The 26,699-nt window shown below is 49.3% G+C and overlaps 1 protein-coding gene across 2 annotated transcripts in view; it reads right to left on the reverse strand.

Annotated features, from left to right (window-relative positions):
* Positions 1–26,699, reverse strand: part of fggy (FGGY carbohydrate kinase domain containing) — a 521,756-nt gene that overhangs the window by 240,329 nt on the left and 254,728 nt on the right. For both annotated transcript variants that reach the window (XM_070886941.1, XM_070886940.1), the window contains exon 7: positions 26,438–26,566. In XM_070886941.1, the coding sequence (XP_070743042.1) occupies positions 26,438–26,566 (129 nt within the window). The remainder of the gene's footprint in view (positions 1–26,437; positions 26,567–26,699) is intronic.

Below are 26,699 nucleotides of genomic sequence, written 5' to 3' on the forward strand. Positions count from 1 at the left end.
ACCAACATGGGTCTGAAATCATATCATGGGCAAAAACATCCAACCCCTGCCCACACCCCACTTTTTCCACCATTGACATCAATCAAATGTTCAACATGTCCAGCAACACAGAATACAAATACAAAGCAGGAGGGTGGTCCCCTCCCCCCATATATTAGAACAAATTGCATACACCCAGATGGAGATATAACACAGCCATCGCCTGCCAACATGCACCTCACTTTCCTTCCCCCCTCCGGTTCTTCTCCCCACCTCTACCCCGTCCCCTCCTCGCTCCACGGCACCTGGAAGAGGAGCTCCTTAGGTGGTGCCTCATTGGGGTGGGGGGGGATGAAGGCAGAGGTGGTGGTTGCACGGGTACGGGAGCGGGGGGGTGCCGAGGAGGCAACATTCTCTGATGCAGAAACAGGATCTTGGTCCTTGCTCTCATCTGTCGTTCGCAGTGGTGGTGCGGAACCTATGGATGGACACAGAGAGGCCTATGCCAGCAGTGTTCCTGGCTATCGCATCCAGGGCCTCCGCCATCCGCAGAATGTGCCGAGTCATAGTGGCCAGCTGTCGGGATATGCCCCCCAATGCTTCGATGAGCTGGTCACCAATGTCTCCTGGACAATTGTACCATCTCTCCGCTCTCATGTGACGCTCGTGGACCAGACCTGCCATGTCCACAAGGCCTCTGCGGGGTCAGCGCCGTCCTGGGGACAAATGAGGTGCCCTGTGGCGAGATGCTTGTGGCCGGTACCTCTGGAGCGTGGCGATGCAGGTTCCTTGAAGTCGCCGCTTTCATCCGTGGAGAACAGACCCAGCGGATTGACGGGCGAAAATTGGAGCTCTTCAGCACCAGATGTCGGATCGTCCGGTGAGTCAGGCCCCGTGCCTCCACCTTCTGGCCTCTGTACTCTTGTCTGGGGCCGTGCTGCTGGTTGAGCTGCAAAACACAAATGAGGTTATTAGAGTAGGGGGTGCTATGGTCACAAGGTGAGTCCAGCACTATACACAGCATATGCATGACGAAAGCACCACAGACATCACATTTCATGACCATCAACACATTTGCATTGCAATGATTTTCATTAGGCCAGCATTATTTCTAGGACAATTTTAGAAATCATCTATCATATATGATTGTTCGGATATGAGTGGGTGTGGCATCTATCGACTTTACATCACGCAATGGTGTAAGCTTTACTCACGTGGCATCACTTCAGGATCTGCAGATGCTTCCGTGGCTGTCCGGGTGTGCTTCCCCACGAGTGTGAGCACCCGCTCCTCCATGACGGTGATGTCGCTGGGGACTGGTGGCCCCCCCCACCCATTTGCCTCTGCACTAACCTCATCGTTGATAGCTTCTTCTGTAAAAGGTGACAGGATGACATGGCATGAAATCATTGCATGATATCATTGCTAGGTACTGTCACAGAGATTGATAACAACACATCATCATCATCATCATAGGCAGTCCCTCGGAATCGAGAAAGACTTGCTTCCACTCTTAGAATGATTCCTTAGGTGGCTGAACAGTCCAATACGAGAGCCATAGTCCCTGCCACAGGTGGGATAGACAGTCGTTGAGGGTAAGGAAGGGTGGGGCAGGTTTGCCACGTGTTCCTTCTGCTGCCTGCGCTTATTTTCTGCATGGACTCGCCAATGAGACTCGAGGCGCTCAGCGCCCTCCCGGATGCACTTCCTCCACTTAGGACGGTCTTTAGCCAGGAACTCCCAGGTGTCGGTGGGGATGCCGCACTTTATCAGGGAGGCTTTGAGGGTGTCCTTGTAACGTTTCCTCTGTCCACCCTTGGCTCGTTTGCCATGAAGGAGTTCTGAGTAGAGCGCTTGCTTTGGGAGTCTTGTGTCTGGCATGCAGACAATGTGGCCTGTCCAGCGGAGCTGATCAAGTGTGGTCAGTGCTTCAATGCTGGGGATGTTGGCCTGGTTGAGGACGCTAATGTTGGTGCGTTTATCCTCCCAGGGGACTTGTAAGATCTTACAGAGGCATCGTTGATGGTATTTCTCCAGCGACTTGAGGTGTCTACTGTACATGGTCCATGTCTCTGAGCCATACAGGAGGGCGGGTATTATTACAGCCCTGTAGACCATGAGCTTGGTGGTAGATTTAATCATGATTATTATGATAATTATCATTCTTTACCTAAAGACGTGCAGCGTGACCGCAAGCTTTGAGTAAAACATTCCCGGTAAAAGTGGAAGACCTCACATCTGCTGATAGTCACTCATAACTGTTACAAATCAAATTATATAAATACGTAAGTACATGTAAATCAATGTAATACTTACTCTTGCGGATCCCACAAGGTCGTTCCATCGTTTGCGGCATTGGTTGTCCTCACGCACCTCGTTGATCGCCGACGAGACCACCTCTGCTATCTCGGTCCATATCTTCTGATAGGCCTTTGGGGTGGGTTTCCCACGCCCTCCCTGTGTCAGATCACCCCAGTGTAACTCGACCTTCTGCAGGAGGAAGGCATTTGCCTCGTCCGAGAACCTCCTGGCTCTTTTGCGCCCTCCAATGTGCTCCTCTGCCACCTCACTGCTCTCTGCAGTTTCAGTCTCCACAGCGTGCTGTGATGCCTCCTCCTCTCTCTCCATTATAGGCCAAATTTGGGCAAATATGTGGCTGGTAACAGCTAATTTTTGTTTCCCTATTTGCTGTAAAGCTCTAAAGTCTCCCTCCTTCCTCCCAAAGCAGCCACACCACACCCAGACACGCCTTCAGTCCCTCTCAGCTCCCACTCTCTCGGTCTTCTCTTCTGCACATGTCATGATGACCCTTGACCTCCTGAATCACGGGAATCGAGCATTGCCATGCCATTGCTAAGGATGGAGACACTTTATGGCAGAAGGTCAGCGAGATTTAACGCTACCGCCCATTTCAAATCGCTCACGGTAATGCCCAATTTCAAAAATGGAGACTAGGTGCTTTGAGAATGGATGAGAAGCTGGCAATCTGAAAACCCATTTTTACCGCCTACGCCAGAAATAACTGCGATAAGCACAAAATGTAAAATCTAGCCCCACGTGTGTTATGCAGAGGACATAAGAGTGGAAACTCCATACACCTGGTCTCTTCCCTGTTTGCACTTCATCAGCACTTCTGAATTATAGCACCTAAAATAAATGTTCTAATGCAAATTTAAGTTGACATCAAGCCTGCATGGTGATTTCCTGCCTTTCTACTCATTATAGATCATGTAATGAGAACACCCACATAACCTGGGCTTTCTGCTCAGCAATGTTGTGCTTAAATAGTCAGTAGATTAAAGATACAGGCACCAACTGCAAGAGAATTAGTCATCTCTTCTTTAGCAGGTTGCTTTCCTTTAGAAAAATGATTGTCATTCAACCCAACAAACAAGGTATCAATGACTTAATGTATGCAGTAGTACGGTAAAGAGTGGCTAGTCTAACAGATGTGCCCAAGGCAGTTTCAAAAGAGTCAGTTACAGAGAAAGAAGTTCAAGGCAGTAATGTCTTCCATTTGTAGGCTGGACTGCAGGAGGAGGCTAAATTCCACCTGATGAAACATAGATGGTGAGGACAGACCTCCTTGAACATAGAAACATAGAAACATAGAAAATAGGTGCAGGAGTAGGCCATTCGGCCCTTCGAGCCTGCACCGCCATTCAACAAGATCATGGCTGCTGATCACCCACCCCAGCACCTCCCCCCCACGCCCCCTCCACACCCCCCTGACCCCCCCCCCCCCCCCAGCCGCAAGGACCACATCCAACTCCCTCCCGAACACATCCAATGAACTGGCATCAACAACTCTCCGCGGCAGGGAATCCCACAGGCCAACAACCCCCCGAGTGAAGAAGTCTCTCCCAATCCCAGCCCCAAACAGCCCACCCCCCATCCCAAGAGCGTGCCACCCCCCGGCTCCGGACCCACCCAACACCGGGAACACTCCCCCCGCACCCAACCCGCCCCGTCCCGTCAGAATCCTTCCCAAATGCCGAACACCCCCAGATGTCGAGCCCCCAGCCCCGGCCACCCTGGAGCCACGCCCCCGCGACGCCAACCACACCACATCCACCAACCGCCATCTGCGCAGTCAACCCGTCCACCCCACTCTGAACACTCCCCGCACCGAGGCACAGAGCCCCCAGGCCCGCCCCTCCAACACACTTCACCCCCCCCAGACTTCCGCTGCAATGTGGCCCCTCCTGTCCCCCGCCCTGGGTTTCTCCGCCCTCCACCACTCTCCTCTCCATCCTCCGTCCCCGTATCCCCTCATCTTCCCTCTGCCTCCCCGCACAGGCTCCCATCTTGGGGGCGGTAACCTTCTGGGGCAGGGAATTTTAGCCCCCAGTGTGGAAGTCCTGCTCCCGCCGCAGAATTGACCTTACCACCTCAATGGAAGCAGAGTGCAATTTCCCACACTCCACTTTCTTTGGGGGGAGTTACCGGGGCACGACTGGATGCTCCTGTGACAGTTGGAACTGGTGCTCTCCACTCTCCTGTCCTGTACTGTTTGAACTGATGCTCTCCACTCTCCCGTCCTGTGACATGCACTCGCTGACCTACATTGGCTTCCAGCCTGACAATGCCTCGATTTTAAAATTCTTATCCTTGTTTTCAAATCCCTCCATGGCCTCACCCTTCCCTATCTCTGCAACCTCCTCCAGCCCTCCAATCCTCTGAGATCGCTGAGCTCTTCCAATTCTGGTCTATTGCACAGCTCCAATTTTAATCACTCCACCATTGGCGGCCATGCCTGCAGCTGCCTAGGCCCCAAGCTCTGGCATTCCCTCCCTAAATCTCGCTGCCTCTCTAGCTCTCTGTGCTTTATGATGCTCATTAAAACCTACCTCTTTGCCCAAGCTTTTGGTCATCTATCCTAATATCTCATGTGGCTCGATGTCAAATTTTGTTTGGCATTGCTCCTGTGAAGCACTGTGGGATGTTTTACTACGTTAATGGCGCTATATAAATGCAACTTTTTGTTTTATCCTTAGCCTCACATCACATACTATGTACATTTTTCCACCTTACTATATCCAAAGTGTCTACTGGAACATAAGTAATTCATTGTGTAAAGTGCTTTCAGATATTTAACCAATGTGATAAAGGCCTGTAAAATACAAGCATGTTTTATTTAAAACATCGGTTTCTTACACTTTATATGAAAGGTGGCATTGTGCAAGGAGATGGAGGAGGCTTTGACATTTCTTTATTCACAAAGCAAAGGTAATACATATGTATTGAATTTTGATGGGATGAAGCTGAGCCACATAAGCTAGCAGCTCGAGGCCAGCTGCCCAATATCTAGTGTTGTAACCCCAAACTCTAATATATGTTCCTGGCTAGCAAGGCTCCGTGCCAGGATCATGAATTCATAACATTTACCCTAATGCCTCTTACGATGAACCCCACCATCCCACCAGCCTTTTCGATCAATCCTTGTTCCGCAAGCTAACTTTGGATGACCTGAACCCTTAAGTCACTTTGCTTATCTGCATCCTCCATAGCTTCCCACTGAGATTATAATCTGATCCACTATTCCTATATCCAAAGTGTGCTGTTTCACATTTTCTTACATAAAACTATATTTTCTATTGTTTCACACATTTACATAATCTGTTTCCAAGTATGACTTTCTGCTCCTAGTTTCACATCATTTGCAAACCACCACTTGAGTTCCTCGATTCCCAAATACAGACATTTTTGTATGAGGGGACATTTTTCAACTTTCCATTACTGATGCGGAACCTCACGCACTGGCAACATATACCTGTCCAAGTAACTCTGGTGATGCTTGAACACCCACCTCCATGGGTATGAGTGGACTGGCTCAGAATACCTTCAATGCAGGTGCATATGCCTCTGCTCATTCCTGTGGAAGTTCTCCTTATCCCCTAGTTCCCTGAAGAGAGGAGGAATTCCCAGAGGTATGCCCATCCTACCAGTAGAGGCTGTTTCAATTGACAGTGAAACTTCCTTGAGTATATGAGAATGAAAGGTAGTGAATGCAAAAATACAGTGCCAGTACCCATTAGAACTGACCAGATTAGCACTGAAAAATCAAGTGTATAATCTGTCTGTGACAAATGAAAAGCCCTGAGACAACCTTATAACTCTTGCATAGTTTCATATGCATGGCCTTACTGCAGTGGGTAAAACCTTCAAACTGCAACATAGAACTAGACCTGTTGCACCAGTGACCCCATAAAATAAGATTCCAACAAAATCCAGCTGCATGGTACATGTCCTTTTACACTGTTCACCTTTTCATCTGAGCAGACTATGAGTCGCCTCTTTCCACTGTTAAATCCAATTTCTGTAGCCTGGTGGCAGATTCATAAACTCAGTCTAGGAGCCAGAATCCTTACTAAAAGAACAGTATAAAAGCAACTTTACTCATATATATGCAGAGAGGCACTTGCCATGGTATGTGCTCTTCAAACCTCCCAGTATCTCAACATTACTTATCTACTAGCAGATAAGGTGGCACATAGCAAGAGGGATTGAGCCCATGAGAGGCCCCGCAACTTTAAGGGCTGAAATGCTTCTGAAGCATACACTCTGCAAATCCTAGGTTACGAGAGCACAGAATGTGAAGGATGGTGAGACCAAAGGATTTTTTTCTCAAAAATTAGGGCTACAGGATAGTACCTTTTTTTTCCTTTTTTTTCTCTCTCACTCATTAACATTTCAGCATCTTCCATGGGAAATTAAACCTGATTTTCTGAGAATGCCAAAATCAGGGCTTAACTTGTTCACTTTATAGAAATGCAAAGAATGACAATCACCCAAATCAGTGAGAGAACAAGCACCGAACACTATGATCAGCGAGTTACAGCAGTCTGTCACTGCCCAGATTTGACAGACTGGGATGATCATTAGAAAAGAGCAATGACACCAGGTTTACCTTCATCATGGACTGTTATGATGAGTCCACTGATCATCTAGTTGAGATGCCAGCATTGTGAACACTTTAAGACAAGGATCCAATGAGCAGCTTCGTATCAGGGTGGCCGCACCTTCTCCCACTGCTGCTAGGCCCCTCAAAAGATTGGGGAAGACGATAAGAATGGGGAGATGCTGGCAGCTACTACACTGTCAGATGTAGCACTTAAAGGACATCAACTATTTAAATAGCACTAATTAAATATAGAACTTTTTTCCCCTCCCATGTATGGACAATATTTATTGGATAGGGCCATGGAAAGGTAATAAGTGCTGGAAAGGAGATGAAAGCTGGTACTTCAATGGAAGGATTGTGTGGCACATTCTTGAAGCAACAATATATGAAAGTTCTTTGGAAAAATAAAGTTTATGAGTGGCAAGAAATGGCCATTACCAGGAATAGTTCTCGATTAACATTCCAGACCAATTTTCATGTCTATACATTATCTCCATCCATGTTATCCTCACCTTCATCCTCTTCCTATGCACTATGAGTCTCATCCTCTCCCGTTACATGCTCACCTCCCTTTGAATGGCCAAATTGTGTAGTATGCAGCATGTGATGATGATTTTGGAGACTCTGACTGGAGCAGCACCTCCCCCTCAATAGTCCGAACAACAGAATTATTGCTGTAGCATCACTAGGGTGTGCTAACAATGGGCAACATTGTATTTGCAATCTGCTGCTGTGTGGGGGTTTCCAACTGGGGGGTTATGAGCCAAGGCTACAAAGAGCAGTCCTGGTCTGCCAACAGCCATCTGTTTATTCTCTCAAAAATGTCAAATAATGCAGGCATCGTGGATTACTGCAGAATAAAAGCATCATGGCTACTCCCTAGATAACGAGCATTGACGTGCACAAAAATATTTCTGTGATTTTAAATGATCTGTGCATTTAGCGGAATGGACCTCCTTCCTGTTGAAATATGCATTGGGGTTAAAGTATAGAACACTGACAGCCACATGGGTTCCATCTATAACACCGTGAATGAACTCTTGGGAAGCCTGCCAGACGGTGAATGTTCTGTACCCTCTCCAGTTAGTGTCTCCTTTCCACTGGGAAAGCTATGAAGGTGTTTCCCTGCATACATGGCATCACTCACTTGCTTTATACAGGAATGAACAGCGGTCTGGATTATCTGGCAGATGTCCCTTGCGGTGGCCTGGACAGATCCTGTTACATAGAAACTTATTGCTGTAGTGACCTTCACAGTTATGAGAAAAGCTGTCCAAGCCTTTGAAGTTGTCAGGCTGCAGCAGATGACACAGATTGTCACTGCCTCTGCAGTGCATGAGGCACTATGACAGCTCTTATTTGACATGAAGTAGCAATGCAGTGCTCTGTAAACACGAGTTGTTGGGTATTGCCGCAGTGAGAATACGCCTTGAATTGTTTTAGACCTGAACATGTTTGGGTATAAATTTGTCTTGGGTGCTAGCGATAGTGAATCAACAACCCGTTTTGCAACCTGACCATTTAAAAAAAATTAACTTTGGCATGTTTGAACAAGTGCATGAAATATGAAAGAAATAGACAACTGTAGATTGGAATCATTAGCAAGGGAGTAGACAGGGTTCTAAGCTGACTGGCAGGGGCCATTATATGGAGAAGGAACAGAGTACAGAACTATAAAAAAATCCTGAGTTATTGGAAAAATAGTCAAAGGATGAGCTACAAGTATATAACACATGGGAAGCAATTTAAGAGGAAATTGGATTGCATTATGATAGCTCGGTAGAAGGTCATATGATGGGAACTGGTTAAAAGTGAAAGTATTACGTAAGAACATAAAAATTAGGAATAGGAGTAGGCCATACGGCCCCTTGAGCCTGCTCCACCATTCAGTAAGATCACAACTGATCTTCGACCTTGTTATGTCTCAAATAAAGCAATGTGACTGAGTACTGTAGACTTGAGTAACTGTGACCTTAGTCTCTTTATTCTGACTCCAGAGTACTGGCACAGCATAGGAGGCCTCCCTTGGGACTCCAACAGATGCGCCCTCTGGTGGCGGTAGAATGCAGGTTACAAGGTGTTGCATACATAACATCACTCCCCTCCCCAAAGTCAATAGTACACTTATTTACAGGGTGAGACGATCTGGGGCTTTCCGCTCCCTAGTTGAACGTCTTGGTACAAACACACATGCAGGTGAGTTGGTTGGGCCTTCGCTGGGCTGCTGCACAACTGGCTTTGCTGGGCTGCTGGGATGATGAGTTCAGCTTTGTGGTCAATCGTGATGTCGGTTGTCACTTGTGTGTGTATCGGAGGTCAAAATTGGTGGTGTCCTCTTCAGGTCTGTGAATTGCAGTTTGGTTTGGTCCAAACGCTCTCTGCAAGTTAGTCCATTTGCAAGTTTGACCTAAAAACACCCTACTCCCTTCTTTGGCTATGACAGTGCCAGCAAGCCATTTGAGGCCATGTCCATAGTTGAGTACAAATACAGGGTCATTGACTTCAATATCGCGTGACAAATTTGCGCGATTATGGTACATGCTTTGTTGATGCCACCTGCCCTCAAAATGATCATGGAGATCAGGATGGACGAGAGAGAGCCTTGTTTTGAGTGCCCTTGTTTGAGAACCCTGATGAGCGAGTGGGGTCTGGTGCGGTAACTGAGCAGGACATCCGTACAGGCGTTTCAAGCTTTGCTTGATGGTTTGGACTGCCTGTTCTGCCTGGCCGTTAGATGCGAGCTTGAACAGAGCAGATGTGACGTGCTTGATCCCATTGCGGGTCATGAATTCCTTGAATTCAGTGCTGGTGAAGCACGGCCCATTGTCGCTGACAAGGACATCAGGCAGGCCGTGCATGGCAAACATGGCTCGTAGGCTTTCGATGGTAGCAGTGGATATGCTTACAGACATTATTACACATTCAATCAATTTTGAATAAGCATCCACAACAACCAAAAATATTTTGCCTAAAAATGGGCCAGTGAAGTCAACGTGGATCCTAGACCACGGTTTGGAGGGCCATGACCACAAACTTAGCGGTGCCTCCCTGGGTGCATTGCTCAGTTTAGAGCAAGTGTTGCATTGGCGCATGCAAGACTCCAAATCTGAGTCGATGCCGGGCCACCAATCATGGGATCTGGCTATAGCTTTCATCATTTCTATGCCTGGGTGGGTACTGTGTAGGTCGCGTATGAACGATTCCCTGCCTTTCTTAGGCAAAACCATACGATTACCCCATAAAAGACAGTCCGCCTGTATGGACATTTCGTCTTTGCGCCGCTGGAAAGGCTTGATCTCTTCCTGCATCTCCGCTGGGCTGCTGGACCAGCTCCCATGGAGGACACAGTTTTTTACAAGGGCCAGTAAAGGATCCTGGCTGGCCTGGGCCCTAATCTGGCGGGCCGTAACGGGTGACTTTTCGTTTTCAAATGCATCCATCACCAAGAGCAAGTCTGCAGGCAGTGCCATTTCCAGCCCGGTGGTGGGAAATGGTAGCTGTCTGAGAGCATTAGTGCACTTCTCTGTCCTGGTCTGTGGCAAATTACATAGTTATATGCAGACAGCATGAGCGCCCATCTTTGGATGTGAGCAGAGGCATTGGTATTAATACCTTTGCTCTGAGAATAGCGATATGAGCGACTTATGGTCAGTTTGTAACTCGAACTTAAGCCCAAACAGATACTGGTGCATTTTTTTCACCCCATAAATGCATACCAGAGCTTCTTTTTCAATCATGCTGCAGGCCCTTTCGGCCTTAGACAAACTCTTGGATGCATAAGCGACTGGTTGCAATGTTCCAGATTCATTTGCTTGTTGTAAGACACACCCGGCCCCGTACAAAGACGCATTGCGAGTTAGCACTGAACGTTTACATGGGTCATACAGAACAAGCAGTTTGTTGGAACATAACACATTTCTGGCTTTCTCAAAAGCAGTCTCTTCTAATTTCCCCCATACCCAGTCATCTCCCTTGCGTAGCAATACATGTAGAGGTTCTAGCAAGGTGCTTAACCCGGGTAGGAAATTACTAAAATAATTGAGGAGTCCCAAGAATGACCGCAGCTCCGTCATGTTCTGTGGTCTCGGCGCGTTCTTGGTGTCAGTCGGTCTGATGCCGTCTGCCGTGATTCTTCTCCCTAAGAACTCGAACTCTGGCTCCAGGAAAACACACTTCGAGCATTTCAACCTGAGTCCCACATGATCCAGCCGACTTAGAACCTCTTCCAGGTTCTGCAAGTGTTCGATGGTGTCCCGACCTGTGATCAATATGTCGTCCTGGAAAACCACTGTGCGCAGAACCGACTTTAGCAGACTCTCCATGTTCCTTTGAAAAATAGCCGCAGCCGATCGAATCCCAAATGGGCATCTATTGTAGATGAACAGACCTTTTTGCGTGTTGATGCAGGTGAGGCCTTTTGAAGATTCCGCCAGCTCCTGCGTCATGGAGGGCGAGGTCAGGTCCAACTTGATGAACATCTTCCCTCCTTCCAGCGTCGTAAATAGGTCGTCTGCTTTGGGTAGCGGGTATTGGTCCTGCAGCGAAAAACGGTTAATCGTTACTTTATAGTCCCCACAAATCCTGACCGTGCCATCGCCCTTGAGAACCGGAACAATCGGACTGGCCAACTCGTTGAACTCAACCAGCGCGATGATGCCTTCTCGTTGCAGCCTGTCCAGCTCGATCACCACTTTCTCTCGCATCATGTATGGCACCGCACGTGCCTTGTGGTGGATGGGTCATGTACCGTGAACCAAGTGGACCTTCGTCCCAGAGAAATTTCCAATACCTGGCTCAAACAACGATGGGAACTTGCTCAAAACCTGGGCACAAGGTGTTGTCGACAGACGAAAGCGCTTAGATGTCTTCCCAGTTCCAGCGGATTTTTCCCAGCCAGCTTCTGCTGAACAGTGTGGGGCCATCTCCTGGTACAATCCATAGTGGTAGTTCGTGCACTGCTCCATCATAGGAGACTTTTACTGCTGCACTGCCAATTACAGGGATCAGCTCTTTAGTGTAAGTTCTCAGCTTGATATGAATAGGGTTCAGCTTGGACCTTTGTGCCTTATTGCATCACAGCCTCTCGAAGGTCTTTTTGCTCATGATAGACTGACTCGCACTCGTGTCCAATTCCATGGATACTGGAATTCCATTCAGTTCAACTTTTAACATGAGCGAGAACATTTTGTGGTGAAGGTGTACCCCGTACACTTCTGCCTCCTCGGTTCGAGTTTCTAGTTCAGTTTGATCAGCCATGGATTGGTCTTCCTCTGCAACGTAGTGGTTTGCAGGGTTTGCAGCTCGTCTGCACATTCGCTGGAGGTGTCCCATTGTTCCACAGCCTTTGCATGCATAGTTTTTGAAGCGGCATTGATGGGCTTGATGATCACCTCCGCAGCTCCAACAAGGTGTTGATTGCCTCGCATTCACACTTGATGGCGGACTCTGAGTTATCTAAAGTCGTGCAGCTGCAGGCGTGTACATCCTGCCATATGCATTCCTGCCTAAAAATGATGTAACTTTGTGTACAATACTTGCCGATGCATCTTTATGCTGCGAAATTTGTTTGGTGTTATCGCTGGTGGACATAAATGCCTGGGCTATTGTTATGGCTTTTCTCAGGTTCGGTGTTTCAACAGTCAATAGTTTGCGAAGGATAACCTCATGGTCAATGCCAAGCACAAAAAAGTCTCTTCGCATTTGCTCCAGGAATCTATCAAATTTGCAATTTCCTGCAAGGCACCTTAGTTCAGCGACATAGCTTGACACTTCCTGGTCTTCAGACCTTTGATATGTATAAAATCGATATCTTGCCATCAGAATTCTCCCCTTCGGATTTAGGTGCTCCCGGACCAGCGTACACAGTTCTTCATACGATTTGGTTGTTAGTTTCACCTGAGCAAGAAGGTTCTTCATGAGGCCATAGGTTGTTGCCCTGCAGACGGTGAGGAGGATTGCCCTTCGTTTGGCAGCATTCTCATTCCCTTCCAGCTCGTTGGCCACGAAGTATTGGTTGAGTCGCTCCACGAAGTCTTCCCAATCGTCACCTTCTGAGAATTTCTCCAGGATACCAACAATTCTCTGCATTTTCGCGTAATGGTTCGTTATCTATTACTCGTCGCCAGTTGTTGGGTCTCAAATAAAGCAATGTGACTGAGTACTGTAGACTTGAGTAAGTGTGACCTTATTCTCTTTATTCTGACTCCAGAGTGCTGGCACAGCATAGGAGACCTGCTTATATGCAGTGCTCCAAAAGGATGCTGGGATCCCTTGGGACTCCAGCAGATGCGCTCTCTGGTGGCGGTAGAATGCTGGTTACAAGGTGTTGCATACATAACAAACCTCAATTCCACTTTCCCGCCCAATTTCCCTATCTCTTAATTCCCCATCAGTCCAAAAATCTATCTATCTCAGCCTTAAATATACTCAACCCATCAGTCAGTCATAGGCAGTCCCTCGAAGCGAGGATGACTTGCTTCCACGCCAAAAAGGGATGAGTTCATAGGTGTTTCAATGAAGGACCTAATATTCCAGATCCCGAACTACATCTTGAAGGGTGGAAGATGCCTGTGCATGGATTTTTTTAAAGTGTGGTGGCCGTTGCACACCAGCCACCACACGGGCTTGACAGAGCTAGGTCTTGGTCCAGAGGCAACGATTACCCAAGACGACTGGAGACCGGCTCTGCTGCACGGACCTAGCATGCACATATATTGCAATGTGGGCTGGCCCGTGCTGCCCCTGGGCCTTTGCCTCTTTTGGGCCCCAAACCCACACCTTTCCTGGACCCTGGTCACTTCCCTCTACAAACTCGTGCCGCTCCTTCGCCCCGCCTGCTGCGCCTGCCCGGAGTGCAATCAGCGACCTGGCTTTGCAGCCGTTGCCCTCCTGCAGCAGCATGCGCTGCTCCCTGCAGTGGCACGCCGCCGCACGCTGTTCCCTCCAATGGCCCGGGCCTGCTGATGGTCTTGCAGGCCGGGACCACGCCGATTTTCGGGCCAGGCCGCCGCACGTTGCTCCATCCAATGGCCCCAGCCTGCTGATGGTAGCCCTTCGGGGTAGAGAATTTCAAAGATTCACAACCCTCTGGGTGAAGAAATTCCTCCTAATCTCAGTCTTAAATGGCTGACCCCTTACCCTGAGACTGTGCTCCCTAGTTCTAGACTCTCTAGTCAAGGGAAACAACCTCTCAGCATCTACCCTATCAACTCCCCTCAGAATCTTTTGGCTGTTGTGATTTCAGGGTGTTAATGGTGGCGGGGCGGTCCTGATACTACCTGGGAAAAGTTTGCACCCTCGTCTGAAAAATTCTGCAAAACAGAGGTTCGATGATCGGGGGGGGCACAAAATCAGGCGTTACGCAAAAAGGTTTTTGCGCCCCAGACAAAAATCGCGCGCAAAAAAAGTTCCATAATTCATGCATGCGCAGACGTGATTAAATTTTCTTGGGCGCAGGCAGTGCTTTAGAGCATGGCGGTTTCCTTTGCACATGCGCAGATGACCCGGCCCACTTCCAACACAGCGGGAGAGATGGCGCAGCAAGAGGGCAGGCAGCATGCATGGCGATTTTCTCCGCTGGCTGTTGGCGTTAGTGCAGGCCATTGACATTCCATCTGGTTGGTGGAAGGAGACCCGTGCCCAACATCTTTCGAAGAATTTGGAGGGAGATTGTCCAGGAGGTGTCAGCGGCAGACATGGTGGCCAGAACTGGCACACAATGCCGCAAGAAGTTCAACGACCTCACGAGGGTTGTCAGGGTGAGTAACCTTCACAATTATGTAGGCCTGCCATGCTTGCAAAGTCACTATCTCACACAATGTTAAGTCTTTGATGGAGTTGCCCCTTCTCAGTGTGTTACAGGCCATGGTGTGGGTTGTTGAGTCCAGCAGAAAGCTGGAGGCTCACTTTTCTAGCCATTCCCTCTGCATTCAGTATGCACGTACCCTCTTGTCCCCTAATCATTGTCAACCCTCCTCGCACTCTGTAATGTCCTTACACACGACTATAAATTCACACGAGGCACATTCTGCAGACAAGGTCACTCTGTGACCCGAACCTTTATTCACAGGACCAAGAAGTGATGACCCTGCGTGGGACCTCCCTTTATATACCTGGATGACCAGGTGAGGAGTGTCTCCCACAAGTTCACCCCCTGTGGTCAAGGTGTGCATTTCTTAGGTGTATACAATATGCAGTGTTATTACATGAAGGTAACAGTTACATGAAGGTTACATACATGACATCACCTCCCCCCCCCCCCCGCCACAACGTCTTATGGGATCATAGGTTAAGTCTTTCAGGTGATCTATGCCCCCTCGTGGAGCACCGCAGTTGGGGCTCTGGTTGTTGAGCCGTGGCATGTGTCTCTGTCACCTGTGGTGATTCCGGCTTGTCCGGGCTGGCCGCAGGGACTGTGCCTGCTGCTGAAAGTTCTTGTTGCTCGTTCACTGGCGGTGGTGTGGGCAACATCTCATGATCTTCCTCAGGTTCCTCAGTGTCCATGCTGAACCTTTTTTTTACTTGGTCCAGATGCTTGCGGCATATCTGTCCATTGTTAAGTCTGACCACAATGACCCTATTCACCTCTTTGCTAATTACAGTACCCTCAAGCCATTTGGGCCCCAAAGCGTGATTAAGAACAAATACAGGGTCATCGATATCGAGACATCTCCCTTTTGAGTTACGGTCATGGCACTCATTTTGGGACTGGCGCTTGCCCTCAACAATGTCTGACAGGACTGGATGAATGAGGGACAGCCGAGTTTTAACTGTACGTTTCATGAGTAGTTCCGCGGGCAGGACTCCCGTGAGCGAATGCGGTCAGGACGTATAGGCCAGCAGGAGGCGCGATAGGCAGCATTGAAGGGAGGGTCCTTGAATCTGGAGCATGCCCTGGTTTATGATTTGGACTGCACGTTCCGCCTGGCCATTTGATGCCGGCTTGAACGGTGCTGTCCTGACATGTTTGATGCCATTACCTGACATGAACTCCCGGAATTCATAGCTAGTAAAACACAGGCCATTGTCACTAACCAGGATGTCCGGCAAGCCGTGGGTTGCAAAGACCGCACGCAGACTCTCCACAGTAGTGGCTGTCATGCACGAATTCAAAATGATGCACTCGATCCATTTCGAGTACGCATCAATGACAATGAGGAACATTTTTCCCATGAACGGGTCTACGTATATATGAATACGTGACCATGGTCTGGTGAGCCAGGGCCACGGGCTGAGTGGGGCCTCCCTGGGGGCATTACTCAGCTGGGCACACGTCGTGCACCTGCGAACACAGTGTTCCAGGTCTGAGTCAATTCCCGGCCACCATACATGTGACTGGGCAATGGCCTTCATTAGCACGATGCCTGGGTGCTCGCTGTGGAGTTCCATGATGAATGCTTCCCTTCCGTTCTGGGGCATGACTACCTGGCTGCCCCATAGTAAGCAGTCGGCTTGGATGGAGAGGTCATCCATCCGTCTGTGAAGCCGTCTGACCTCCTCGGGGCATGCTCCATGTGCGGGTGCCCAATCCCCAGTCAGGACACATTTCTTAATCAAGGATAGGAGGGGATCTCTGTTGGTCCAGATTTTGATCTGGCGGGCTGTGATGGGGGAGCCTGCGCTGTCAAAGGCATCAACAGCCATGACCATCTCAGCACTTTGCTCCGCTGCCCCCTCTGTGGTAGCCAGTGAAGCCTGCTGAGCGCATCAGCGCAATTTTCGGTGCCTGGCCAGTGCCGTATGGTGTAGTCATACGCAGCCAGCGTGAGAGCCCATCGCTGTATGCGAGCTGACGATTGGCATTGACAGCTTTGCTGTCTGACAACAGGGATGTTAACGGCTTGTGGTCCATTTCTAACTCGAACCTTCTGACAAAAAGGTATGGTGCAACTTTTTCACCCCGTAGACACATGCGAGTGCTTCCTTTTCAACCATCCCCTATCCTCGTTCTGCTAGGGAGAGCTACCTGGAGGCATAAGCCACAGGTTGGAGTTGGCCCTCATCATTACTCTGCTGCAACACGCACCCAACCCCATAGGATGATGCATCACATGTCAAAACCAATTTCTTACAGGGGTTGTACAGGGTCAACAGCTTATTAGAACAAAGCAGGTTCCACACCCGATTGAAAGCCTGTTCCTGACAGTCCCCCCGAAACAATCACAACCCTTACGCAGGAGCACATGTAGCGGCTCCAACAATGTGTTAAGTTCAGCAAAAGGTTCCCGAAATAGTTCAAGAGTCCCAGAAATGAACGCAACTCTGAGGTGTTGCCGGGGCTGGGCGCACGACGAATCACCTCCATTTTGGATTCAGTAGGCCGGATCCCGTCTGCAGCAACCCTCCTGCCCAGAAACTCAACCTCTGGGGCCAAAAACACACACTTGGACTTCTTTAGTCGCAGGCATACCTGGTCCATTCGGCGTAGCACCTCCTCCAGGTTTTGGAGGTGTTCCTCGGTGTCTCGACCGGTGATAAGGATGTCGTCCTGAAATACAATTGTTCCAAGGATGGATTTGAGCAGACTTTCCATGTTCCTTTGAAAGATAGCGGCCGCTGAACGAATGCCAAATGGACACCTGTTGTAGACAGCCCCTTGTGCGTGGTGATGGTGGTCAGGATTCTTCGGCCTGTTCCTGGGTCATGTAGGCCAAAGTGAGGTCCAACTTGGTGAACAGCTTGCCACCTGCCAGCATGGCAAAAAGTTCCTCCACTCTCGGAAGCGGGTATTGGTCTTGTAGTGACACTCGGTTGATAGTGGCCTTGTAGTCGGCACAGATCCTGACCGAGCCATCCGTTTTTAGGACAGGGACGATGGGGCTTGGCCAGTTGCTGAATTCAATGGGCGAAATTATGCCCTTTCTTAGCAACCTGTCCAACTCACTCTCAATTTTCTCCCGCATCACATACGGCACAGCTCTGGCTTTGTGGTGCACTGGTCTGGCGTCCGGGGTGATGCGTATCACTACTTTGGTACCTTTGAAAGTCCCGACACCAGGTTGAAATAGTGACTCAAATTTCTGTAGGTCCTGTGAGCATGAACTTTGCTCCACAGATGAAATGGCGTGCACATCCCCCCATTTCCAGTTCATCTCGGCTAGCCAGCTCCTCTCCAAAAGCGTGGGACCATTTCCCGGGACAATCTAGAGTGGCAGCCGGTTCTCTGATCCATTATGTGTGACCACCAACATTGCACTGCCTAGCACTGGGATGATCTCTGGTGTACGTCCGTAGTTGCGTGTCAATGCGTTCTAGTTTGGGTCTGCTAGCTCTGAGTGGCCAGAGTTTCTCAAATTGTTTGACACTCATAAGTGACTGGCTGGCCCCTGTGTCCAGCTCCATGTGTACCGGGATGCCGTTTAATAGGACTTTCATCATCATAGGTGCCGTTTTGGTGTATGAGCCACATGAACCTGCTGAACTTCAGCGTCCATTGCTTTGTCCCAAGCATCAACCTGCCTTGCAGACCCCTCTTCTGGTTCATCTGCTTCGTAAATTAGCCTTGCTGCGGGCTTCCTGCACATTCTGGCTAAATGTCCACTGAAGTTACAATTTCTACAGATAAATTGTTGAAACCTGCAGGTTTTTGCAGCATGTCTGCCCCCGCACCTCCAGCATGAGCTGAGATTGTTGTGAATAAAAGAGCTGTTACCAGGCATTCTTCTCTGATTGTCTCTTTGATTACTCTTGAGCACTCTGTTAGTGGGTGTCAACGGCCCCATCCCGGGACACATTGTCCACTGTGATGGCGTAAATGTCCGTTCAACCTGCCATTGTCTTTGTTGAGGACCCACTCTAGAGTCTGTTGCTGCCTGGGTGGTGTCGAATTGCCCTTGCCTGCCTACGGGGTTCTGAGTCGTGTTTACAATGTTAACTCCCTGATCCATCGCCACGTTGGAAGCAGAGTTGCGCGCGTATATTATCTTGGTTTCTTCCTCCCCCGCCATGAAGGTCTGAGCCATCAACGCCGCCGCTTCCAAGGTCAAGTCCTTGGTATCAATTAGCTTTCTGAAAATCCCGGCATGACCAATGCCCTCAATAAAGAAATCCCTTAACATCTCCCCCCTGCAGGCGTCTGTGAACTTACAGAGGCTGCCCAAGCGCCGAAGGTCCGCAACGAAGTCCGGTATGCTCTGTCCTTCCCGACGTCGGCGTGTATAGAATTGGTGTCGGTTTGAAGTGCTCGCCGGTTTGAAGTGCTCACCGATCAGTTTGCTGAGCTCTTCAAAGGTTTTGTCCGCCGGCTTCTCGGGTGCGAGCAGGTCTTTTATCAGCGCGTACAACTTAGGTCCACAGCTGGTCAGTAGATGCGCCCTTCGCTTGTCAGCCGCTGCATCTCCCAGCCAGTTCTTTGTGACAAAGCTCTGCTGGAGCCTCTCAACGAAATCGTTCCAGTCCTCACCAACACAGTACCGTTCCTCTGTGCTACCAGTGGCCATTCTCGTGAGTCATTGATTCTCGTTTCTCGTCGCTAAATGTAATGTCCTTACACACTACTATAAATTCACACGAGGCACATTCTGCAGACAAGGTCACTCTGTGACCTAAGCTTTATTCACAGGACCAAGAAGTGATGAAGGTGGATGGAGCTTCCCCTTTTATACCGGAAGGACCAGGCTAGGAGTGTCTCCCACAAGTTCACCCCCTGTGGTCAAGGTGTGCATTTCTTAGGTGTATACAGTATGCAGTGTTGTTACATGAAGGTTACATACATGACACACTCCAGTCCCACTGTTGATATGCATTGTCCAAACATCACTCTGAGCCACTATGCTACCTGCCTCTCACCTCCTCCCAGTCTTTGAAAAACCTCAGTCAACAGCCACACAGATTGAACTGAACACATTTGCACATTCACACAGTTGTAGCTATTGAACTATGGAAGGCACATGTGGCACAAGACGAGGTAGTCTCTTACTGAACCCTTTTTCTTTTGCTCTTATTGCAGGCCAAGCTTTCCCATAATAGGAGAGAGCAACATCATACCGGAGGTGAACAGCCGGAACTGCTGGAGCTCACAGAGATCGAGCAGCAAGTGTCGGCCCTCATGGGCACCCCTGTTCGCACAGTGGCCGGGGGCCCCATCGGGTAGTGACGGTATGTGAATTGCACTTGCAACTGATGTGACTTTCTTGACCTCTAATATCAAGTGGCCTAGCCCCTTCACATGTACATGTCCAATTCCACCTTCTTGTTATCACCCTGCTCTCTCCCCTGCTGCCAACCACATGTCTGTTGTTTTGTGCTTACAGATGACCAGCCAGAAGCGCGGCAGCCTTCCCGTGAGCCATCAACATCCGGCCACGAGGGAGATGATGAGGGAGGGGATGATAGTCTGCTGCCTGAGTGGCAGAGCCCACCAGTCGCACCGCCTGGGGACACAACATCGGGGTCGAAGGCGACTTTGAGGGGTTTGAGGACTCTGAGGCTCCTGGCGCCAGTAGCCTCCAGCAACACCGAGCGGGAAAGGAAGCTTGGAGGCCAGCTCCCCGGAGGGTGAGTCGGCACAGTAGTTCTGCTCAAGAACAGGTAGACATGGACCTGGACTTGGTGGCAATGTCCATGAAGAACACAGAAATGCACCACGAGCTCAAAGGTGCATTGGGTAGGGTCCCCCAGAGCAGAGACGCACTTGCTGTGAGTGTGGCGGAGGCTGCCTCACACACAGCACATGCATCTGAAGACTCCAACGAGCCCATCCTTGGCCGCTCACAGAGGCAGATGGGCTCCAGCAGCGAGAGTGGCGTTCCAGAGTGTGGCGCGTGTCATTGTTGAGGTTGCACTAGTGATCGCATCGCAGGCACAAGCTACGCTCCAGCTTGGTGATGTAATGTGGTCACTGACTGCTGCCATCCTCTCGGTCTTCCTCACTGTCCAACAGAAAAGTGACAGTGCCGAAGCAGGCCAGCAAGTTGTGGTGACACATCGTGCTCCGGATGCTGAGGCCCAGCTCCGTGTGAGTGTCATAGGTTCCCAAGGAAGTAGAAAGTGCTGTCCTTCCTCAACATGACTCTCCCACCATGCACCTTACCACAACCGATCCATCAGAGACTGCTGCCATCAATGTCTGGCCCACCAATACAGCAGCCCTCAAACAGCCTTGTTGTAGGCACTGAGGCCTCAATGAGGAGGGGCAGCAGGCGTTGGAGGGGGATGAAAGGAAGGGGATGGGGAAAGCACAGGGAAAGTCCCATTAAGGGGTATGAGACATTGTAGAGATGCTCAGATGTATTGTAATGACATGTAAATAGTTGAGTTGAAGTAATCCACTTCATTGTTCTTCAGTGCCTTGCAGCAGAACGCTGCTTATTGGATGGTTTTGTTTTGTTGTTTTGTTACTTTGTTGGAGTAAATTGTCACTTTGTCTGTTTGCCATTGGCATCGTGTGTATCATTCCAAAGTTCACCGGAGATGTGCCTTTATGGTGACACATAAGAAACATAGAAACATAAGAAATAGCATGAGTAGGCCATTTGGCACCTCGAGCCTGCTCCGCCATTCAATAAGATCATGGCTGATCTGACCTTGAACTCAGCTCCACTTCCCTGCCCGCTCCCCATAACCCTTTATTCCCTTATCACTCAAAAATCTGTTTATCTCCGCCTTAAATGACCCAGCCTCCACAGCTCTCTGGGGCAGAGAATTCCATAGATTTACAACCCTCTGAGAAAATAAATTCCTCTGCAGCTCAATTTTAAATGGGCGGCCCCTTATTTTGAGACTATGAGCTAGAACCTCCATTGTTGTGGTTATCGCCCTAAAATGGGCGATATTTTTTTCGTGGGCATTAAAAAAGGGTTTTCAGATCGCTGGCTTCTTGCCCATTCTCAAAGCACCTAGTTTCCACTTTTGAAAATGGGCGTTACCGCGAGCGATATAAAATGGGCGGTAGTGTTACATTTTTTTGACCTACTGCCGTTCTTAGTAACGACATGGCAACGCTTGATTCCCGTGATTCAAGAGGTCAGGGGTCATCATGACATGCACAGAAGAGGAGACAGAGAGAGAGGGAGCTCAGAAGGACCGAAGGTGTGTCTGGGTGTGGTGTGGCTGCTTTGGGAGAAAGGAGGGAGACTTCAGAGCTTCACAGCAAGTAGGCAAACAAAAGTTAACTGTTACCAGCCACATATTTGCCCGAATTTGGCCTATAATGGAGAGAGAGGAGGAGGCATCACAGCACGCTGTGGAGACTGATGCTGGAGAGAGCAGTGAGGCGGGAGAAGAGCACATTGGAGGGCGCAAAAGAGCCAGGAGGTTCTCGGACGAGGAAATGCCTCCCTCCTGCAGGAGGTCGAGTCACGCTGGGGTGAATTGACACAGGAAAGGCGTGGGAAACCCACCCCAAAGGCATACCAGAAGATATAGGCCGAAATAGAGGTGGTCTCGTCGGCGACCAACGAGGTGCATGAGGGCAACCAATGTCGCAAACGATGGAACGACCTTGTGGGATCCGCAAGAGTAAGTATTACATTGATTTACATGTACTTATGTATTTATATAATTTGATTTGTAACAGTCATGAGTGACTATCAGCAGATGTGAGATCTTTCACTTTTATCGGGAATGTTTTACTCAAAGCCTGCGGTCACGGTGTACGTTTTTAGGTAAAGAATGATAATTTTCATAATAATCATGATTACATCTGTCGGTTATGTGTTGTATCAGTCTCTGTGACAGTACCTAGCAATGATATCATGCAATGATCTCATGCCATATCGTTCTGTCATCTTATACAGAAGAAGCTATCGACGATGAGGTCCGTGCAGAGGCAAACGGGTGGAGGGCCACCAGTCCCCAGCGACATCACTGACATGCTCGCACTTGTGGAGAAGCTCCCCCAGACAGCCACGGATGCATCTGCAGATCCTGAAGTGATGCCACTTGAGTAAAGCTTACACTATTGCATCATGTAAAGTCTATAGATGCCACACCCACTCATATTATAGATGATAGATGATTTCTAAAATTGTCATAGAAATAATGATGGCCTAATGAAAATCATTGGAATGCAAATGTGTTGATGATCATGAAATGTGATGTCTGCGATGATTTTGAGAGCGGTGGTGCTTTTGTCGTGTATATGCTATGTGTAGCGCTGGACTCACCTTGTGACCCTAGCACCCCCTTCTCCACTAATAACCTCATTTGTGTTTTTCAGCTCAGCCAGCAGCGCGTCCCAAGGTAAGACCACAGAGGGGTGTGGGGCCTGACTCTCCGGACGTTCCGACATCTGGTGCTGAGGAGCTCTGATTCTTGCCCGTCAATCCGCTGGGTCTGTTCTCCATGGATGAGAGCGCGGACTTCAGGAACCTGCATCGCCACGCTCCAGGAGCCATTCCACCCCAAGGCCATCTAGTGGTGCTCCGGTCATTCCCGCCTCCACTCTGGAGGTACTAGCCCCAAGCACCTCGCCACAGGGCACCCCATTTGTCGCCAGGATGGCACCGACCCCACGGAGGCCTCGTGGACGCAGCTGGTCTGTTCTATGAGTGCCACATGACAGCGGGAGATGGTACAGCTGTCCAGGAGGACTGTAGACATTGGTGACCAGCTCATTGAAGCATTGGGGAGCATAACCCGACAGCTGGCCACCATGACCGAGTACATTCTGCGTTTGGCGGAGGCCCTGGATGCGATAGCCAGGAACACTGCTGCCACAGGCCTCCCAGTGGTCCCTGAGTGCGGCACTCCATCCCTAGGTTCCGTACCACCACTGCGAACGACAGATGAGAGCAAGGACCAAGATCCTTCTTCTGCATCAAAGAATGTTGCCCCATCGGCACCCCGTTCCCATACCCGTGCAACCACCGCATCTGCCTTTATTCCCCGCAATGAGGCACCGCCTGAGGAGCTCCTCGGCCAGGCGCATTGGAGAGAGGAGGGGAAGGGGGGGAGAGGATCGGGAGGGGAGAAAGTGAGGTGCATGTCCGCAGGTGATGGTTGTGTTATATCTCCATCTGGGTGAATGCAATTTGTTGCAATGTATGGGGGTTGGGGACCACGCTCCTGCTTTGCCTTTGTATTCTGTGTTGTTGGACATGTTGAACATGTGATTTATGTCAATGGTGGAAAAAGTGGGGTGTGGGCGGAGGTTGGGTGTTATTGCCTGTGATACTTATGATTTCAGAATAATGTTGGTGTAAAATTTTTGTTGCTGAACATAACCTTGTTGCGCATTGTCTCAGATAGCTGCACCGTTACACACTGGTGGTTCCTTAATATGAAAGGCTTAAATACAACTTAACATTAATCAACGTAAACTTTAACTGGCACCAAGGTGATGGGCAGCATTGATGTCTGAGCTGCACACACACAGCAGTGTGTTAGCGTTGTCATTCACATCAATGCTCTTTCAGGCAAATCGTTCCGATATCAGCTCCTCATGTAAGAGTGGGATTTTAAAAATGCCAGCCACATCGCTGGCGTTCGTTCAGAACAGTTCCACTTTTTGTGGGCGTTTTTTTGGGCAAGCAATATTGTGGGCGATATGTGTGCGAGGTGGTGAAATTGATGCTGGGCGATCTCATGGCCGCTAGCTTCAGTAAATATGCTCTTTATGACCAAAAAAAGTGGGCGGGCGGTATTATTGAATCTCGGCGTTACATCAGTGCGGAAATTAACGCTGGCCGATATTATGGGCGTTGATTTCGCCCATTCTGCTGATTCTGCCCAAAAAAAGTGGTCGGGCGGTAATATTTTTTCCTGGCGTTAAGCCCATGTGGAAAATAACGCTCAGTGATAAGTTTCCTAAAAATGGGCGTCAGTTTCCATTTTGTGGCTAAATGGGCGATACCTGGGCGTTATTCATCATTTCAGCGGTAAAATGGGCATTAAGCATGCAAAAAAAGTGGAGGTTCTAGTCCTATGTCCCCTAGTTTTAGTTTCCCCTATGTGGAAATATCCTAACTGTATCCACCTTGTCGAGCCCCCTCATTATCTCTTATATGTTTCGATAAGATCTCCATATATCAACCCCCTCATCTCCAGAATCAACCGAGTGAACCTTCTCTGAACAGCCTCCAATGCAAATATATCCTTCCTTAAATACGGAGTACTCTATGTGTTGCCTCATTGTATAGTTGTATCAGGACTTCTCTGCTTTTATACTCTATCCCACATAGCGTGGCTAGTATTAGATGCATCCCTCAGCTTCCTCCATTCAAGCAAACTGGTCCATTATGAGCTGGCGACATGCAGCTCTTGGTCCGGCAGCATCTCCACGCTGCCTCCCCCATGGATGTGGTGGCTGTGCAATAGGGGCCTCACCAGGTTCATTTTTGTCGTCCTCCTCCTCCTGAGGTGGGCCTGCAATCCCCACTGGCAATGCCTGACCCCTCATGATGGCCAAGTTGTGCAGCATGCAGCACACCGCAATGAATTCGGAGATTGGTTGAGGAGAGTATTGAAGGCTGCCTCCAGAGCAGTCCAGGCATCGGAAGCGCTGCTTGAGCACCCCAATTGTCTGTTCGATGATGTTGCGGGTGGCTGCATGGCTGTCATTGTAGCGCTGCTCGGTTTCTGTGGTGGGGTTGTGGAGGGGGGTCATGAGCCAGGTGGCGAGTCCGTACCCTTTGTCCCAGATCAGCCATTCGCACCCTTCCCTTTGTCGCTGAAACATTCGTAAGACACTACTCTCACGCAAGATGAAAGCAACATGTGCGCTCCCTGGATTGCGGACATTCATTGCGAGGATGCTCTAAGTGTGGTCGCACACCAGCTGAATATTTAGGGAGTGGTATCCCTTTCGGTTTCTGAATGATTGCATTGTCAAATGTTGCTCGCAAGGCCACGTGTATACAGTCAATAGCTCCTTGAACCCTCGGGAAGCCCGCAATCCTGCCAAACCCATATGTCCGCTATTCTGGTGTCCCTGCTCATTGGGAACTTTATGAAGTCAATTCTGCGGGCGTACAGAGCCTTTGTGACGTGCCAAACGCAATGATGTGCAGCGTCTTGAGAGGTGCTGCAAATGTCTCCTGCTACTGCCTGGAAGGAGCCGGAGACATAAAAGATCAGCGCACAGTCACCTTCACTGCAACAGGTAGCGCAGTCCTGTTGGTGCTCGACAGCTGTATGTCTGCCTATCTGAGATGGCAAATCTCTGTCAGCACTTCCTTTCAGAAGCGCAGCCTTCTCACACACTGCTCCTCAGAGAGCTGGAGATATGAGTGTTGGTGCCTGTAAACCCATGGGGGTTAAGCCCTCCTCCCCACAAGTCTTCGGCCTCTCCTCATCCGTGAGCCAGCATGGCCAGCAGCCCTTCTTCTAGCTTGACGCCGCCTAGCAATAACATGGAGCATTATACGCTGGCGAACTAGTAATGCCCCCATTAAATTCTCTCACTGAAGGTGTAAGACACAGTAATGGTGGATAAAACTACTGCTTTCAAGTCAGAGTTTCACCCAGTGTGCTGTGCGCAACTGTTGCAGAAATCCAAATATACTACATCCATTGGTGCCCCTTATTCATGAAAGATGACCAAAGAAAAATAAGTTTATCTAAACGATTATTGAAATAATTCACTGTTGTGCTCCCATCCTCTTTTCCCCAGCATACCTAAACCTCCTGCATGTGCGTCGATCAGAGATACTGCCACAGCAATTCCCTTCGATAGTCCCAGTGCTTCAGCAGCGATTGATGTCAACCCATTTCCCACACAGCTGCCAGGACACAACACATGATTCCCTGAATAAGACAGAAAAAGAAAACTGTTAGCCAATAGAAAAAACATCACAATCATGTGGCCCTGAGACAGGTTTCTTTAGACAAGGTACTGAAACTTGCAGACGCAAATACCTCTGAAATTAATAATTGAAAC

This window comes from Pristiophorus japonicus, chromosome 8 (genome assembly GCF_044704955.1).
Source record: "Pristiophorus japonicus isolate sPriJap1 chromosome 8, sPriJap1.hap1, whole genome shotgun sequence".
NCBI lineage: Eukaryota > Metazoa > Chordata > Chondrichthyes > Pristiophoridae > Pristiophorus > Pristiophorus japonicus.